Source organism: Brassica napus, chromosome C1 (assembly GCF_020379485.1).
Source record: "Brassica napus cultivar Da-Ae chromosome C1, Da-Ae, whole genome shotgun sequence".
NCBI lineage: Eukaryota > Viridiplantae > Streptophyta > Magnoliopsida > Brassicales > Brassicaceae > Brassica > Brassica napus.
The window spans coordinates 37,987,773-38,005,679 of record NC_063444.1 but is presented as its reverse complement, the minus strand read 5'-3'; the positions used below and the strand labels follow the sequence as shown (position 1 = coordinate 38,005,679).

At 34.0% G+C, this 17,907-nt stretch overlaps 2 protein-coding genes across 3 annotated transcripts; both read right to left on the bottom strand.

Annotated features, from left to right (window-relative positions):
• Window positions 1–1,596: 1,596 nt before the first annotated feature.
• LOC106433624 (myrosinase MA1-like) lies at window positions 1,597–9,370 on the bottom strand. 2 transcript variants are annotated; one of them, XM_048744410.1, is made up of 12 exons: window positions 9,147–9,370; window positions 8,972–9,032; window positions 8,818–8,879; window positions 8,634–8,709; window positions 3,480–3,645; window positions 3,141–3,396; window positions 2,935–3,050; window positions 2,620–2,840; window positions 2,481–2,515; window positions 2,268–2,388; window positions 2,071–2,173; window positions 1,597–1,977 (listed from the first exon to the last, which is right to left on the bottom strand). In XM_048744410.1, exons 1-12 carry the CDS (start codon window positions 9,318–9,320, stop codon window positions 1,737–1,739), a joined length of 1,632 nt encoding a protein of 543 aa, XP_048600367.1. In that variant the 5' UTR covers window positions 9,321–9,370; the 3' UTR covers window positions 1,597–1,736. The 2 variants fall into 2 exon arrangements, with proteins under 2 accessions (XP_048600367.1, XP_048600368.1); XM_048744411.1 differs by lacking the exon at window positions 1,597–1,977 and having other exon boundaries at window positions 2,067–2,173.
• Window positions 9,371–13,420: 4,050 nt separating this feature from the next.
• On the bottom strand, window positions 13,421–14,746 carry LOC125579984. Its single transcript, XM_048743913.1, has one exon. The coding sequence runs from the start codon at window positions 14,744–14,746 to the stop codon at window positions 13,421–13,423; it is 1,326 nt and encodes a 441-aa protein (XP_048599870.1).
• Between the last annotated feature and the right edge of the window lie 3,161 nt (window positions 14,747–17,907).

Below are 17,907 nucleotides of genomic sequence, written 5' to 3'. Positions count from 1 at the left end.
AGATCGAACATTACAAACAAGATCGATCAGAGAAAAGACTTAAAGCTAGGTGAAAATAAGGTCGATGTGTGTGTAGCTCTCTCTAGGGTTTTCAACGTGTCCTCCTTTGTCTCTGGTCGATCTCTTCTTATAATATATTGACTCCGCGATCTCCGTAACCGCTCTCTCAATCTCCGGACCTTCTATTTCTTTGAAAAGCTCGTAATGGGCTTCTTGCTCGCTCCGCGTCGCACGGTCCAGACCGACGCTGGCCCATTTGACTTATGGACCAAAATTGGGTCCAACACATATTTTGTGGGAAATTTTCTTCAAAATTGTGTTTTGGCCGTTTATAATCCATGCAGAGAATAAACTGAATTTGTCACTCTGAGTGAATTTATGAATTTTCGACGAATAGGATATATTCATATATCGAAAATGTTTAAGTAATTCATTAAATAAAATTTATCAGAAATTTTGTATATTTTTTGGAAATTCATCAGAAATTAAAATATTTCCGGGAAAAAGAATCACCTAAACTTTTGTGAAGCACCAAATTAAAAAATTTCCAACGAATTGCAAACTTGATTCGTCAAAATATTTTAACATAAGAACCAAATAGTTTTCTTTTTCTTCTTCATTTCAACTCTCTCTCTAAAAACAGATGTGAATCCTTCTCTACAACTCTTATTAAATAATGTTAGTCATATGTTATCCTCTTAATAATCATATATGTTAATTTGTATATGTGTTTGGTTATTAGAGTTGATAGATTTTAGGGACTGGAATGTTAGAAATGAATTAGGTTGGTTGATTTAGGAATTATATGTTTATATTTGTGTTAGAATTGTTAGTTTTAGGATTTCGCATTTTAGATTTAGGATTTGAAAACTTATTTTATGTTTTTGATGTTTTATTATTTATGTTGTTTTAAAATGTTTTTGCGGTTTTATAAAACGTAAGTTTTTATAAAACATTTTTATGTTTTGTAATTTATAAAATGTTTTTATGTTTTTGGAATTTATAGAAAACATTTTTTCACTTTCTAAAAATGTTTCAGTTTATAATTTTTCTTACGTTTTTATAATTTATACAACTTTTTTTTCACTTTTCTAAAAACGTTTTCAATTTATAAAACGTTTTAATGGTTTTTCTAGAATTTATAAAAACGTTTTTCACTTTTAAAAAACGTTTTTAAATTTTAATAGTTATTATATTTATATATAAGATTAAAAAATTATTATAAACAATTTTTTATCTAAATATGTAAATTTAGTTTGTTAAATTGTTAATTAATTTAAATATTATATTTAAATATATCTTTTAATAATTTACAAAAATTTTGACAAATATTGTCCAATTTCTGATGGATGATGTTCGTTGAAAATATCGCCGACTTTTTGATAATGTCTTTCGGCTATATTTTTGTCAGTATTTCGTCGGGAATGTATCTATGGAATCCGCTGGAAATTCGTCGAATTGTCCAAAAGAGTTTTATCGATTTTTTTCTAACGAAATAAAACCAAACGAAAAAATTTCGTCAGAAATTGCTTCTTTTTTCCGATGAATTTCCGACTAAATCCTGTATAAAACATTTTGTTTTCTTGCAGTGTCCACTTATCCCAAATCCATATCTTCTTTTATTGAGATTTTTTATTTAGTATACAGTGGTAGGTAGATGAAGCTCCTTATCTATGGAGCAAGTACAAAGAGGGAACATGAGATGATCTTGATGAGGTAAATGTGGATTGGATCTTTCATGCATCTGCGAACTTCTTCTTCTCAAAGGTGAGGCTGGAGCGCAGAAAATTTGGCTTTGCAAGGTTCTTGGTTGCAATGAACTTCTTATACCATTTGCCAGACTCTTTGAGATCTCTATCAGTGACATTGTTCCAGTCAATGTAAGTGAGTCCGAATCTGACGGTAAATCCTTGTCCGAATTCATAATTATCCCCAAGAGACCACGCACAGTATCCTTTCACCTTGACGCCTGTCTCCCTAAAAGCAGGAACAATAAATCATTAGACGTCATACGTACATACAAGTATATACATAAAACACAAAAAGCAAAAGAGAGAAACATCAACTCACTTGATGACTTTACTGAGAAAACAGAGATGACTGCAAAGATAATCAATCCGCCTGTAATCAAACTTAGCCTCCTCACGGGTTTCATCACCGGAGGTACTGAATCCTAGTTAAACCGTCATAACATTGAACAATTTCAACCAATTTCAAATCACATTTAACATGTAAAGATGAGTTTAGAGATGAGTAGTAGAACCCACCGTTCTCGGTTATATAGATTACAGGGTTATTGTAGTTGGTTTTGAAGTGATCCATCACATAATAAATGCCTTTTGGGTAGTAATAGGTGTTTTTGGTCTCGTCGTCTTTGTGTTCAGTGAACTTAGAAAGGGAAGCAAATTAGTATCAGAAAACTGAATTTTGCTTAGAAAAAAAAAAAGAAGAATAGGGATGGATGATGCATATATATATACCACTGGGCCAATGGCATGATTACTTGCATTACGATCTGTTTACACAGATACTTGATGGTCACAATTATTGTAATTAACAAAAGGCGTTAGGTAGATATAAATTAAGGTTGTAACTAAGTCGAAATATAGAGATGGATACATGTGAGCCTTGTGCCAGCGTCCATCATGGCAGTGTGACCATCCGAATCAACATGATTAGGACTTGGCTGGACATACTGAGTGAAGTAATAGTTGAGACCAAGAAAATCATATGAACCCTTTACGAGTTTGGATTCCTCTGGAGTGAACGATGGAAGCCGCTCACCCACAGTGTCTATCATGATTTGAGGGTATGTACCATTTGTTAGCGGCCCCATGTACCTGGTGTACATAAATGCATATTTTTCGTCAGTTCATATATACAGCATATATTAATGTTAAGAATATCATTTCATTTTATAAAACATATATATACCATCCCAAGAAGAATTCTTTCATCCTCTCGGTTGCAGCTATGGAGTCTGGATCAGTGTCATTATATGGAAGAAACCATCTAGTTATCATCACAGGTCCAATCTTACCTCCTTGATGCTGTGGTCACGCAGATATATATACACAACGATATGATTAATTTAGAATCAGATATATTAGAATTCACCTTTCACAAAATGGAGAACCTACCTTATATTTTGTCCTGTAAAGATCGACCACCGTGGCATGGGCAAGGAGCTGGTTATGTGCAACGATATAAGGTTCCGTTGAAGAATTTCCGGCGTAACATGTAGAATCAACCTTTGGAGAACATCGACCAGGTGCATCTGATCCTAATCCATAGCCTCTCGTAGGCACTGAGTAGAGCTGGTTGATTGTGAACCAGTGCTTTACTTTATCACCATATTCTTCAAAACATAGATCCGCGAAATCTCTGAAATCATCTCTGCGAATATTATAGTCATTTCATTAATCCAATAACAAATCTTTTATATATTGTCGTCTTTCTTAATAAGCAGCATGGCATACATGATCTGAGGGTCCAGGAAACCTTCATAATCATCTTGTAGTACTTGAGGAAGGTCCCAGTGAAAGAGCGTAACTAAAGGCGTTATACCCTTGTCGATGAGGCCATTTATGAGTCCGTGGTAGTAGTTAATACCTCCTTGGTGTACTCCCCGGCTCCTCTTTCCTCCTGCTCATATATTTAATTTTTCGAAAGAATCACAATCGAAGTTACACCCTTGTCCGTGGTAGTAGTTAATACCTCCATGATTTATATATACTAGATCCTTTCTCCGTGGATACTATATTTAAATTTTTAAATTTATCATTTTTATTTGTATGTGAATTTTTGTATAATAAATTATATATAACTAATTTTTAAATTTGATTTTTTTTTATATTTTTAGTTTGAAGTAAGTATTTCTATTATATGTAACACAATTAACTAATAAAATATGAAGAATCAAGTCCGAGATTTTAGAGTTATGTAAAAAAAAAATAATTATGTATAGAACATAAATTAACTTAGTTTAAAAGATCGGAATCTTTTCTCGAATAAATTCACGAAAAGAAAAAGTACTCCAATAACCTACTTAAAATATAAAACTCCCTTTTAAAAAAAACTTACTTAATAATATTTTTTTACGTGTAATAGTTGAAAACTGACAATTGAATATCGATCTAAAATATTATTTTAATATATCTAATGGTAAAATATTAATTGTAATAAACAAATTTTGAATTTTGTAATATTACATGAATTAGAAGTCTTTAAAATCTAAAATCAATTTTATTAACATAATATATTTTTTATTCATTTATTATTTTGACGTTACTAAATATTGCTTTAGTTTTATTTGTATATTAATTTGTAATAATTTAGTTTCTTTTTAAGTAATTTTAAAATTATCAAGAATATAATATATTTAAAATTATTTATTTATATATATCCAAATATGATGTCTCATTTTTATGTGTGTTTGCGTTGAGCATATTTAATTTGTAGTTTGTATATTTAATAACACCTTGTTACGTGCCGTTCTATGGTTTTAATAAATGTGCTGTCATTTCATTTTTATTACTAATAACATGATTTTTTAGTGATCAGTGATAATGTATTTTTAACGTTATGTATTATATTTTATCGTATATTTTCTAACTCTTCGTGCTGGCACTTTTTTAAAATCATTTTAATTAGATTTTAAAGATGTAAATAAAATTGTGTATGTTGTAAATTTAAACTTTTTAGTGTAACTGAGCACTATCAATTATGAAAATTATATTATGATTTTATTTTACTAAATCTTTCTTTCTGTGTATATTTTTTGTTTTATTTTGTATTTTTACAATTTTATTGTCTTATTCTTTAATTGCAGAGAATTGATATATCTAATTTTTGTTTCATATACCTTAAAAGTCTTCGGTTGATTTTTGTTTGTTTTCTTTCTCCAATTACAATGTACAGTTCGACCGTTTCTTTTTTTTGGGATCAAACTACTAATATCATCAGATAGAAAAGCTTAAACTCCATTGTGTTAGAGAAAACTGATTTAGCCACTAATATAGTGAGATATTATAATATTAGAAGGTATGAAAACTCTTCTCTGTTGTCCTACGCTGGACATAATTAAGTTGTTGTCAATTGATTCTATATTTGTGATAACTGGAAATACATCTTTAAGTCTTCCTTACATCATCCTTAATTGGTTTACGGTTCGACCATTTCTAATATACAGAGAGTAACATAATATTAAATGTTGATTATCTCTTTCCAATTAGGAATGCACAGAATGAGAGAAATTCAAGGTGAAACCACTTTACAATTTTGTCATCATATCTATATAAAGTTAGTTTATAGATTACTCTATCTGTTTCAAAATATAATCAGTTTTAATTAAAATTTGTAATATTTAAAAGTTATTACTTTAGAAAACTGTCATTTAATATATAAATTTAATCAATTACACAGTAATTTAAATAATTTAATTGGCCACACAATATCCAATAAATATAAACTTACATTAAAATACAAAAACAATTTATATAGTGAAACAAAAAATACTTTTAAACCATTATATTATAATAGTGAAACAAAAAAATACTTTTAAACCATTACAAATGTAATCAGTTTTAATTAAAATTTGTAATATTTAAAAATTATTACTTTAGAAAACTGTCATTTAATATATAAATTTAATCAATTACACAGTAATTTACATAATTTAATTGGCCACACAATATCCAATAAATATAAACTTACATTGAAATATAAAAATAATTTAAATAGTGAAACAAAAAATAATTTTAAACCATTATATTATAATAGTGAAACAAAAAATACTTTTAAACCATTACAAAGGGAATATTCAAATTATATTGAAACATTAGTATAGTAAGAATCAGAAAAGCTGAAATCTCAATGTCGATCATTTACGTCGGCCATGCCTTAGACCATCTCCAATGTATTCTTCAATTCTTTCTCTAAAATAGAGGAATTTCATAATAGAGATGGATTTGTCGCCGATGTATTTTTCTATTTTCTCTCCTAAGAAAGAATATTCTTGATATATTCTTTTCTAAATTTACAAATAATATTTTTTATTTGTGAAAGTTGAACACCAGCCCAATTTATTTTAGTATTTTATAAAATTATGATATTATTTACACTAAATATTTCTTTACAAACTGTTATGTAAATAAAAAGATATAATTATATTTATATAAATAATATATTTTACTAAAAAAATATTTTCGGTTATAATTGTTTAAGTAAAAAGTTAAAGGATCATTTTGTAAAAACAAATAGAGGAGGTGACATGGCAAAAATATAGTTTCTCATTGGTCGATTATTTTCGTCTACGTGGACACTCTATCTGAGGCTTATATGTTCCATTTTTAATTAAAATCTGTAATATTTAAAAGTTATTACTTTAGAAAACTGTCATTTAATATATATAAATTTAATCAATTACACATTAATTTATATAATTTAATTGGCCACACAATATCCAATAAGTATAAAGTTACATTGAAATATAAAAACAATTTATATTGTGAAACAAAAAATATTTTTAAACCATTATATTATAAAGCAAATGGAATTTGTCAAATTATATTGAAACATTAGAATAGTAAGAATCAGAAAAGCTAAAATCTCAACGTCGATCATTTACGTCGGTCATGTCTTAGATCATCTCCAATGTATTTCTCTATTTTTTCTCTAAAATATAAAAATTTCATAATAGAGATGGATTTGTCTCCGATGTATTTTTCTATTTTCTCTCCTGAAAAAAATATTCTTGATATATTCTTTTCTAAGTTTACAAATAATACTTTTTATTTGTGAAAGTTGGAAACCAACCCAATTTATTTTAGTAATTGATAAAATTATGATATTATGTACACAAAATATTTCTTTACAAACTATTATGTAAATAAAAAATATAATTATATTTATATAAATAATATATTTCACTAAAAAAATATTTTCGGTTATAATTGTTTAAGTAAAAAGTTAAATGATCATTTTGTAAAAACAAATAGAGGAGGTGACATGGCAAAAATATAGTTTATCATTGGCCGATTATTTTCGCCTACATGGACACTCTATCTAAGGCTTATATCCTTTTTTTATTACTTCTTTGATATTTCTTTACAAACTATTATGTAAATAAAAAATATAATTATATTTATATATATAATATATTTCACTAAAAAAATATTTTTGGTTATAATTGTTTAAATAGAAAGTTAAATGATCATTTTCTAAAAACAAATAGAGGAGGTGATGATATATGGTGTTTTATACATCTTGTATATATGCTTTTCAATTGGTTTTCAAGTCTTTATCGAGTCTTCCTAGTCCTTTTCGAGTCATTACAGGTCTGAAGTTGCATTGGATGGGAGATGGACCAGCTGGAACAAAAGAGGCAGAAAACAGTGCAATTTGGTGATTTTCACACAGAACAGTCTTGATGACTGTTCCAGATAGCGGAGCAACCCGAGTGACTGTTCCGGATAGCGGAACAACCCGAGTGCCTGTTCCAGTGGCAGATATTTTTAAGGAAACTACAACCTATTTCGAGATTTGCCCTAATCTCTCTATTTTCTATCCCAGCCGCCTGTGGCTTTGATATATCTTCTTTTTCTGTTTCTCCTGCATTTTCTATGCTTTTTCTTTGAGAAGAAACGAGACCTTAGAGTTGGAGACTTGAGCTTTGAGAGATTTGTGATTTGATACTTTGTAAAGGGAGAAGGCTCCATCTCTCTCACCATAGAGAAGAACCCCCTGAACCCTTATTCTGTTTTATCTACACATGTTTTATTCAGTCTCTGTCTCTGTGTTTTCTCTGTTCATGGCTGAGTAGTCAACTTGCTTAGTCTAGGGTGTTAGGGTGTTAGATCCGTGAGCTTGACATAAATAAGTTATAAATCGATTGTTTTCATTCACTGTTGTTCTTAAGGCTTGCATCAAGTTAACCACTTAGTGCCTGATTCTAGGTTTAATCTATTCATCAAAAGTGTTATAGGTTGCTAGACATAACTTGAATGAGCATCATATCCCTAACCAGCGAAAGTAGATGTTAGGGTGTTTTGTGAACAGATCGGACTTGATCTTAATGTTTGTCATCGCATCTCAGTCCAAACGACAGTTTAGGTACTGAGATCGATTGACAAAAGGTGAAGCACCACGACAGTGGGCTGATCTATCTTAAGTGATCCGAGTTCTAGACTGGTCTTTAATCGAACTTGAATAATTGTTTGGCTCACACTTGTTTAACACCCGACCAAACCACCCTAGGCTAGAGTTTTAATCATCTGAAATCTTTAATTAATCTTATTACTTGCTTGTTACGAAACATTAATCTCAAAACCCCATCATTGTTTTAGCTAAGTATTGATCCCATAAAGATAAAGTGTAATCGTTGGTCTCTGTGGATTTGATCCTTAAGTGCTATATCGACATACCATTCGATTGTGGTAGTGTGCACATTAGGTTAATTGGTGTGCGTATACACGTAATATCAAAATTTGGCGAAAATATAGTTTCTCATTGGCCGATTATTTTCGCATACGTGGACACTCTATCTGATGCTTATGCTTATATCCTCCTTTTATTACTTTATTATTATTATATTATACTTGTTTGATATACATGGATCAATAACGTTCACATACTTGGAATGACTCTTGACCAGGCAATGGAGAATCTGTAGCCAGTAGCTTTGAGCTCATCCATCACCTCTATATCTTTCTGCAGTTCACATATAATCGCATGTCAATCCACACTAGGTTGGTAGTTGATAAATAATTCAGTGAGTAATATTAGTATGCACACACATATATTGAGGAATTTAATTACCTCCCAGTACGAATATGAGTTACAAGTAGTGTCTCCATTTCCATGATCGGGTCCTGCTTTATCTGATAGTAAATAAATACATAACTATACGTGCATGGAGACATATAACCGACATAATATGTATATGTGATGAGTAACCATGCAAAAAACAAACGTGGGAATCGGTGAGTGAAGCCATCCCAAACGTTAACTCCACGATTTATGCTACCTTCGATCTGAAATGAAAAGAAACAACCATGCAATGTTGGATTTTAATGTTTATATATGATGTTTGATACGTAAAATATGACGTCTGGCAACATAATACTAATGGTTGATATGTTACATGCCTGGTAAGCAGAAGATGCAAGACCGAAGATGAAGTCTTTCTCGAAACTGGTACTGTTGAAACGATCAGTTTGACCACATGTGAATGGCAGGTTCTCTTCGCAATTAATTTCTTCATCAGCTTTGCAAGTCGCCAAAGCCAATAGAAAAGCTAATGTGAGCCAAATATGCTTCATGGTTAATTTGTAGATGTGTTTCTTATGTTGTATGGAACCTTCTGCCAATCTAGGGTTTATATAGCCATTGCAAAGAAGGGTGACGTATGCATTTTCTTCTCTAATAAGTGTCATGATCAATATTTTGGGAGAGGGTTAGGTGACATGAAACCCGTGGCGTTTTACAGTGGCTTTGATAGGTCCCTTGCCAAGGGCAATCAATTTTGATGAAAACAAGAACACAAGAACAAGAACACTTTGGTTCTCAAGGACAAGTTTACTGCAAGTTTTCTGTTCTTTCTTTCATTTAACGTGAACTGATCTTAAATACAAAATAGATTAACTAACCAACACTTCAACGTGGGCAAAGCAACTAACACATCCACTAACTAAGGAAACACAAATCCACTAAACATAAAATAAATAAAGATAAACTATTGAAACTATTGATTTGATCATGGTGAAGATGGCCACGTCATATTCTTCTCCAAGTTGTATCTTATCAGGCTTGCTCTTCAATTGATCATTTCATTAAGAAAACTTTGGACTATTTCTTTTATCTCAATTGTGATTGCTAGATTACTATCATTTTTCGAAGTTAATCTGTAAATAACGATGGGGTAGATTTATTTATAGAACGACAAACGTACTTTTTGAGTTTCTTAACCATTGAGGTTTCTCAAATGCTCTTTCCTTATCAAAGAGACAGTTTTTAGATCCTAGTCCTAAAATGCATGGCATGTAGATGATTTGCAAAAAAAAACACTTAACGTACAAAGAACGATTCGTTAATTGATCGGTCAACGGTGATACGATGCATCATGTGACAAAGGTATGCGCAAAAGTAGAAGGACATGTCTCAAGATTCCCTATAGTAAAGTTCCAAAAAACGATCCCTTGTAGTAGATGATGCTCAATGGCTCTTACGTTTGACTTGGAGTTAGAAATGACGCCCTTAAGTTATTGAAAAAGTCTCCAGTAATAGTATCAAGTAGTCTGGAGTAACAATGACTAAGGAAAAAAAAACAATTATCATGTGATCCAAAAAGCTACACTCATCACGAGCCTCACCGCTCCATCACCGCATATCTTTTTGATTTTCGTTGCTCCCTGCTTTATCATATGAAACTAAAGGTGGATACTTATCGAATATACAGGTTTTTAAAAATATTTATGATTCTATACATTTCGTTTGAATAATCAGTTATTCGATTTGATTCTATCCGTAGTCACTTAAATATCAAAAAATTTTAAAATTTTAACCGAATATCCAATTTGATCAATACAAAGAAAACTAAAATTAAAATTAAAACATAAATAAAAATAAAAATCCAAAAAAAACAATAATAATTTCATTACAAAAATTATTTTCTTTTTAAATTATAATAACTAGTATAATAAATTTAATCAATAAATATTATAAAATGTATAAAATATAACATTTATACAAGTTATATATATAATTCTTTAAGCATGGCTATATATATTATAATACTTATTTTTTCTCTCAGATTTAGGAAGATTCGTTTTTGTCTAAACTATGTATCTTATACTAAGGAAGATTCCATTTATCATTAGACAGTAAAAATCACTTGACCTGAAAGTCTGAACCCAGAGGCCGGAGGTCAGAAGCCGGAACCAAGATATTGGCACCCTGTTCTAACCCGGAAGCTCTTATTCTGGATAAATTATCCCCCTCAATATATATATTTTTAATCGTTTTCATTAAAATAATAGTAATTTTTTTAAATATTTACAAACTAGTAGAAAGTTATACATGGACAAATTTATATTAAATATAACCTATTTTGCTAGTTTCCTCAAACCTCTCATTAAAGGTCTGGCTGGTTTCTCTGCTATCACTTGCAAACACAGCTTTTGCGGCTGATATCGATTGTTAGCGTTTTACAACAATCACAAAAAATAGTACAAACCGCTTTGCTTTACACCGCTTTACACCGCTCTAAACCTCTCTAAACCAATTTTATAATTAACCACCAGCCATACGAAACACTTAATAACGCTTGAAACCGCGACCGCCCGTTTCCGCAGACTCTCGAAGCCGCAACCGTAACCGCTGCGTTTGAAGTAGTCATGCCCTAAATCTCATATACTAAAACATACATCTTTTTCATATGTGATTTTTTATTTGAACTGTTTTTAAAAAACTTTATCCATTGTATTTTGTATTAACTAAATAATATTCCAACAATAAATCATGATCATTAATCAAATTAATGAATTATGATCACATTATTAAATGCAGATATGTTCTTAGAATTTTTTGTGCCATTACTAATTTACTTATTTTGCAAAAAAAATTATGAAAAGTATAATTGAAACATAAAATTTTGCACAACAAACATATTTCTGAAAAATCACACTACTTTTAACTATGATTAGAATTTTCATTAAGGTTTTTTTTAGTTTTTGGACCAAGATTAATATCCAATTTAATTCAGTTCACGTAAATGATCTAAGGGAACTATTCAGGAAGTTGCATCCTATGTATGAACAACAAACGTCTAACTTATTTTAGAATACATAGGTTACAATAAATATGACTATTAGATATGGGTTCATTCTGAAGAAAAATAAATGTTACTCATGTTTTATAACAAAATCGTTGAGGCCCCATTAACACATTACTTACTCTACAGCTTATAAAGACTATCAAAACAACTTACATCATTCTAAGAATACACAAACCCATATGCCACCATAACTCTACAGGTTATTATTCATTTTCAGTTTAAAATTGTCCTTGCGCCATTCTAATTATACACCAAAGCAATGCAATAATTAACTCTACAGGTTTTTTTTTTTTCTTCAAAAGGCTATTCTATTACTCAAACTTGATGTGGTCTGGGAAACCAGACCGGAATAGAACAACCAATATAGTACAGAGTCCTATGAAAGGATCGTGTTATCTTAGCTAATGAATCAGACGATATATTTTCAGAACGAGGAATAAAAACAATTGAGAATGCTGAGAATCTACTCTTCAGCTTCGAAAACTCATTTAACTCCATGGAAAAGCTAGGCTATGCTCCTGGATCTTGAATCATCGAGACTAGTTCCTTACAATCGGTGCCAAAATACTGACACATCGATAGTTGCAGCATACATTCCATCACCCATAATAGGGCCTCAAGCTCAGAGTGAAGGGGTGAGATCCTTCTTAGTTGGTTCCTGGCTCCCAATAGTTGAATTACTCCTCCCGCAGTCATCTATGTCCACTCATATCCACTAAAAATGTGTCATGTGTCCATGATCCATCCACCATGCATCTCTCTGAGATTGGTATTTGTTCAGGATGTGTTGGTGGCATTGGTTCTTCCTCTTTTCGGTTTGCTTCAAACCACGCATGGCATTCTGACTCTGCATGTCGGACAGTTTCCAATGGGTTTTTGTCTATTCCTCTAAAGTTTATCATTTCGCGCTTTCCAAATGTACCATATGATCCATGGATATGGGTCTTTATCTAACTCAGGATCTTCAATATCATTTTTCCGCCAAAATAGATAGTCCATATTTATGTAGTGACTAGCGCAAGGGAACACTAGAGGCGGAGTTGGCGTAGCTGCAAGTGCCCATGTCTGTAGAACTGAGGGACATTCAAAAATTGGTTTTTTCCTCTGCACCGCATCTTGGGCAATAACTCTACAGGGTATAAGGACACTTATTATCAGTTACAACATTCATAACAAATCAAGACTTTGTGGATCCTCAAATATTTTAAATGATTTTTTTTTCATTTCCTGGTTAATGCAAAATCAAAACTCATATTTTGAATACATATGATACAATTCATGTTTTATCAACTCATTATCAAACATATAAAATTTGTTCTTTAAAAAATATGAATATCTTACAAATTATAACAATTTTAAAATTTTCAATATATTTTAAGACGATAATTTAGGAACCCATTAACTAACAGACCAATATAGTTGCAGAATATTTTCGAATATTGAACATTGACTACTTAATTACTGAATAAAAAATTGGTAACAAAAATAATAATTCCCCGCTGCTCAAACTCTTTTTTTTTGTGACACGTTTCATTAAATATAAGAAGAAGCTGGCCTCAGGCCCAACTCAGCCCGTTAACGGGTCCATTACAGAGATAAACAGAGAGTCTTTTTTGCCAGAAGATCGGCATCAATGTTTTGTAAACGAGGGAGATGAGAAAACGATATCTCGACGAAAGCAGAGGTCATCTGTTGGATATCCTTAATGATACCAAAGATTTCCGATACCTGCGTGTCGTTGTTGATGGCTCGAACGAGCGTTGAATTGTCAGAGAACATCTTGAGGTGTTTAAACTCACTGTTCACCACTGAGAGGATTGCAGAGCGAAGGGCGAGGGCTTCAGCTATTAACGGAGATCCGATGAAGTCCTGAGTCCTGGATCCTTGATTGATCATACTTCCTGCCAAATCTGTGAAATTCCATGCAAATCCTGCTCGATATAATCTACTGTCAAAAGCCGCATCTGATTTGCCGATCGTTAGCTTCGCTGGCACTATCGGAGCACGCGGTGTCCTGTGAAGGCGAGGCAGAGTGTTGTTTGTAGCTTTCTCTTTGTCTTGTGCCATATTCCATTCTCGAGCTAACCTGATTCCTTTGGCTGCTACTTCCATAGGTGATAATGTTCTGTTCTCAAAGATTGCAAGGTTTCGAGCCGTCCAAATTGCCCAGCAGATCCATGGAAGGATGTTATTTGACACTCCTGTTGGTGGGAGACAGATTGCTTGCCGGAAAGCCACAGTTGCGTCTCGGAAGCTGCTCCCTGTAGCTAGGTGAACTACATGTTTGAGAGGGATCAGGTTCCATACCTTTTGTGCGAAAGGACAGTGAAAGAAGGTATGCATCGCTGATTCAATCCCTTTGCATTTATGGCACAACGCATCATCTCGGATTCCTCTTTTTTGTAATTGTTCTCCAAAGGGTAATGCTCTTTGGATCACTGACCAAATGAATATCCTCATCTTTGGTGAGCAGGGTGCGGACCAGACATCCTTTATCCAATCAAAAGGTCCTTGGTGTGGTAGTGTTTGATCGTTCTTCCTCATCGAGGCCACATAGTATCCTGATCGCGTTGAGTATGTACCTGAAGGGAGAGGCTGCCAGATGTATATATCTTCCGTTTTGGAGAGGCTCGGTTGTAGCAGTTGTATCTTCATTGCAACATGAGGTAGGAGTTCTTCGATCCTTCTTTTATTCCAGGTCATTTCCGTTGTCAATAGATCAGAGACTGTCAGGTCAAGTGCTTCTTTCGGAACGGGCCCGTATGGTTTGATGTGTTCCTTTGTAGAAATCCATGAATCTTTCCAGAGTTTTTTTGTATGCCCATTTCCTATAGCTTTCCCTAGGTTCTCCTTTAGAAGGTCCCTTCCATGTAAGATGCTTCTCCAACCATGAGAGCATGTAGCTGGAACCATAGCGTCTAAGAAGTGTTTTTTGTGACAATATTTCCCTAGGAGAATGCGGGCCAAAAGACTATCTGGTTTGGTTAGGATTCTCCAAGCCTGTTTAGCTAGTAATGCCTGATTGAATAGTTGTATGTCCCTTAGGCCAAGTCCACCTCCTGCTTTTGGTTTTGTTAGGGTTTCCCAAGCCACACAGCACATTTTTCTACTTCCATCGGGAGAATCCCACCAAAATCTTGTAAGGACTGATTGGATTCTTTTACATAAACTGACAGGTAGCTCGAAACACGACATGGAGTAAGTTGGAACAGCAGTAAGGACTGCTTTCAGCATTGTCAATTTGCCGGCTTTGGAGAGACGTCTCGTGGATAAGCTTTGTGCTCGTTGCCTTATTCTATCAACAAGGCTAGTGGAGAGATCTTTCTTTTTCCTCCCGAAGTGTTCAGGTAACCCCAAATATTTACCTGAGCCTCCTTCGTTGTTAATGCCTAAGTGGTCTTTGACATTCCTCTATATTTCCTCTGGAGTTTTAGAAGAGAAGGTGATCGAGGATTTAGCTGCATTGATCATCTCTCCAGAGGCTTTCTCATACTCCCAGAGGATGGTTTTCAGCTTCGTGTAGCATGATTTTGACGTTTGACAGAAGAACATGGTGTCGTCTGCAAAGAGTAAATGATTTACTCTTGGACAGTTCCTCGCCACTCTCACTCCTTGCAAGGTACCTTCTCTCTCTCCTTTCTGACATAATCCTGACAGAACTTGGCCACATAGGATAAATAGGTATGGGGAGAGTGGATCTCCCTGTCGAATTCCCCTCTTAGGTATCACAGAACCATAAGCAGAGTCATTAATTAGATCGGAATAGGATACATTGGTCACGCATTGCATAATCAGAGTGATCCATTTGTCGTGAAACCCCAACCTCTTCAGTACTTGTGAGATGAACCGCCATTCTACTCTGTCGTAGGCTTTAGACATGTCTGTTTTGATGGCCATTGTGCATCTCTTTGTTGCTTGTGATGTTTTCAAATATTGAAGTACCTCATGCGTTATTAGAACATTGTCTGAGATAGCCCTTCCTGGGATAAAAGCTGACTGGTTCTCCGATATGATCAAGTGTAGAACTGATTTCAACCTTAGAGCAAGTAGCTTAGAGATTATCTTGAAGAACACGTTGCATAGCGCTATTGGCCTGTAATCAGCGACTCTCTTTGCTCCAATGATTTTTGGAATTAGTCTAACATGTGTCACGTTTTGTGAAGGTCTGAGCTGTCCTGAAGCAAAGAAGAGTTGGATTTCACGGACTACCTCAGGTCCTACAACTTCCCAATTTGCTTGGAAGAAACTGGCTGAGAAACCGTCAGGTCCAGGTGCTTTATCAGGGTGGATTGCGAAGATTGCTTCTCTTATCTCTGATGGTGTGGGATCCTTAATGAGTTCTTCATTAATTTCAGGTGACACACATGGAGATAGAGCTTCCTCGATCGTATGAAGCCCATCGTAATCAGAGGAGATGAAGAGCTGGTTATAGAACTGACAAATAACCTTTACGATTTGTTCTTCCTAAAAATGAGGTACCTCCTTGTCATCTTCTATTACGGTCATTCTGTTCTTTGCTTTCCTTGCCTTAGTAGTAGCATGGAAATAGCCCGTATTGTAGTCTCCCAAAGTTAACCATAACTGTCTGCTTCTTTGTTTCCAATACTCCTCTTTCTCTATAAAGGTTTGTAGCAAACTCATATTAAGTTGATGTATCAGATCATTGTTCGGAATGGGGCTTGTCATCGCAGCATCTAGTTGATCTCAGAGGAGAACCAAGGTTTTTCTGCTATTTTCCTGGAAAGCTTTGCTCCACTTACAGATTTCTCTTCGACAAAGGCCTAGACGGTCCTCAACATCAAGATACGGGTTTGACTCCCAAACTTGTTGGATAAGTGTTTTGACCTCAGCATTGTCTCTTAGCCTTCTATCGAATCTAAAAATCTTCTTTCCTTTTTTCCTTGTTGTATCCAGGAAAGATATGAGGGGACGATGATCAGAACCTTCGAACATAAGGTATTGGCATCGACACGACGGGAATTTGTCTATCCACTCACTATTGCTAATTGCTCTATCCAAACGGCATTGTACCACATGTGAGTTCCTGTTCCCTCTCCAAGATAGGAAATTCCCATAATGTTTAATATCGAAAAGATCATTTTGTGAGAGAAAGGATCTAAATGCGCAGAATGTTCCTTTTGCTCTCTCCGGGCCTCCTGATTTTTCACTGTTGTCAGTGATTTCGTTGAAGTCTCCGGTTAAAAACCATGGGATCCCTGCTGCTGGTTGGAGAGTTGATATTTGGTTCCACACCTCATATCTCTTTGTCTGATCTGGTTCTCCATACACAAAAGTAGCTTGGAAGGTAACACCTTTATCCGTAATGATCGTGTCAATAAAGTTTCTTGTGCTCTTCATAACTGTGAGATGGATGTCAGGTTTCCAGATGAGGAACAAACCGCCTCCTCCTGGGCTGTGAGGTGGAACTACATGGGTGTTGTCAAGAGGGAGCCAATGGAGAGTCTTTGTGATCATCTCAGTGTTATTTTTGGTCTCCATGAGAAAGAAGATGTCAGGAGTGTTTCTCCTGTGAATCTCCTTCAAGCGCTGGACTGTTGCAGGGTTCCCCAGCCCGCAACAGTTCCAGCTTAGAATCACTAAGGAACCCGGGGTGGAGGAACCCGAAAATCCGACCTTTTCTTAGTCATCGCCGGGATCAATCTGATTGGTGGGTTCGTTGTGCTTTGAGAGGGTCCTGCGGTGTTCTTTGGGATGGTGTTCTTCCTTTGCGTCCCCAAGGTATTTGCTCTACTTGTTTCTCCTCCTCGTAGTGGTGAGCTTTGAATTTGTGAGATTTTCCTCTTTTTAGAACTTGCTCCTCGAAGGATATTAGGGCTGTTTCTTGGTGATCTTCGACATTTGTTTTTTGTACTCCTTCTCTTTACTTTGTTTTGAAACTCCAGTAGCGTTTCCTCTTTTTCTGTTTCTTCTTGAGTTTCTTGTTCTGGTGTAGGAGCTTCTACCACACTATTTGGTGATCTGATGATGATAGATTTGAGCTTTACAGGTCCTTCAGGAAGCTGTCTCGGAGATTCTTCAACCTCATTATAGCTTGGTTCTACTTCATTAGCTTC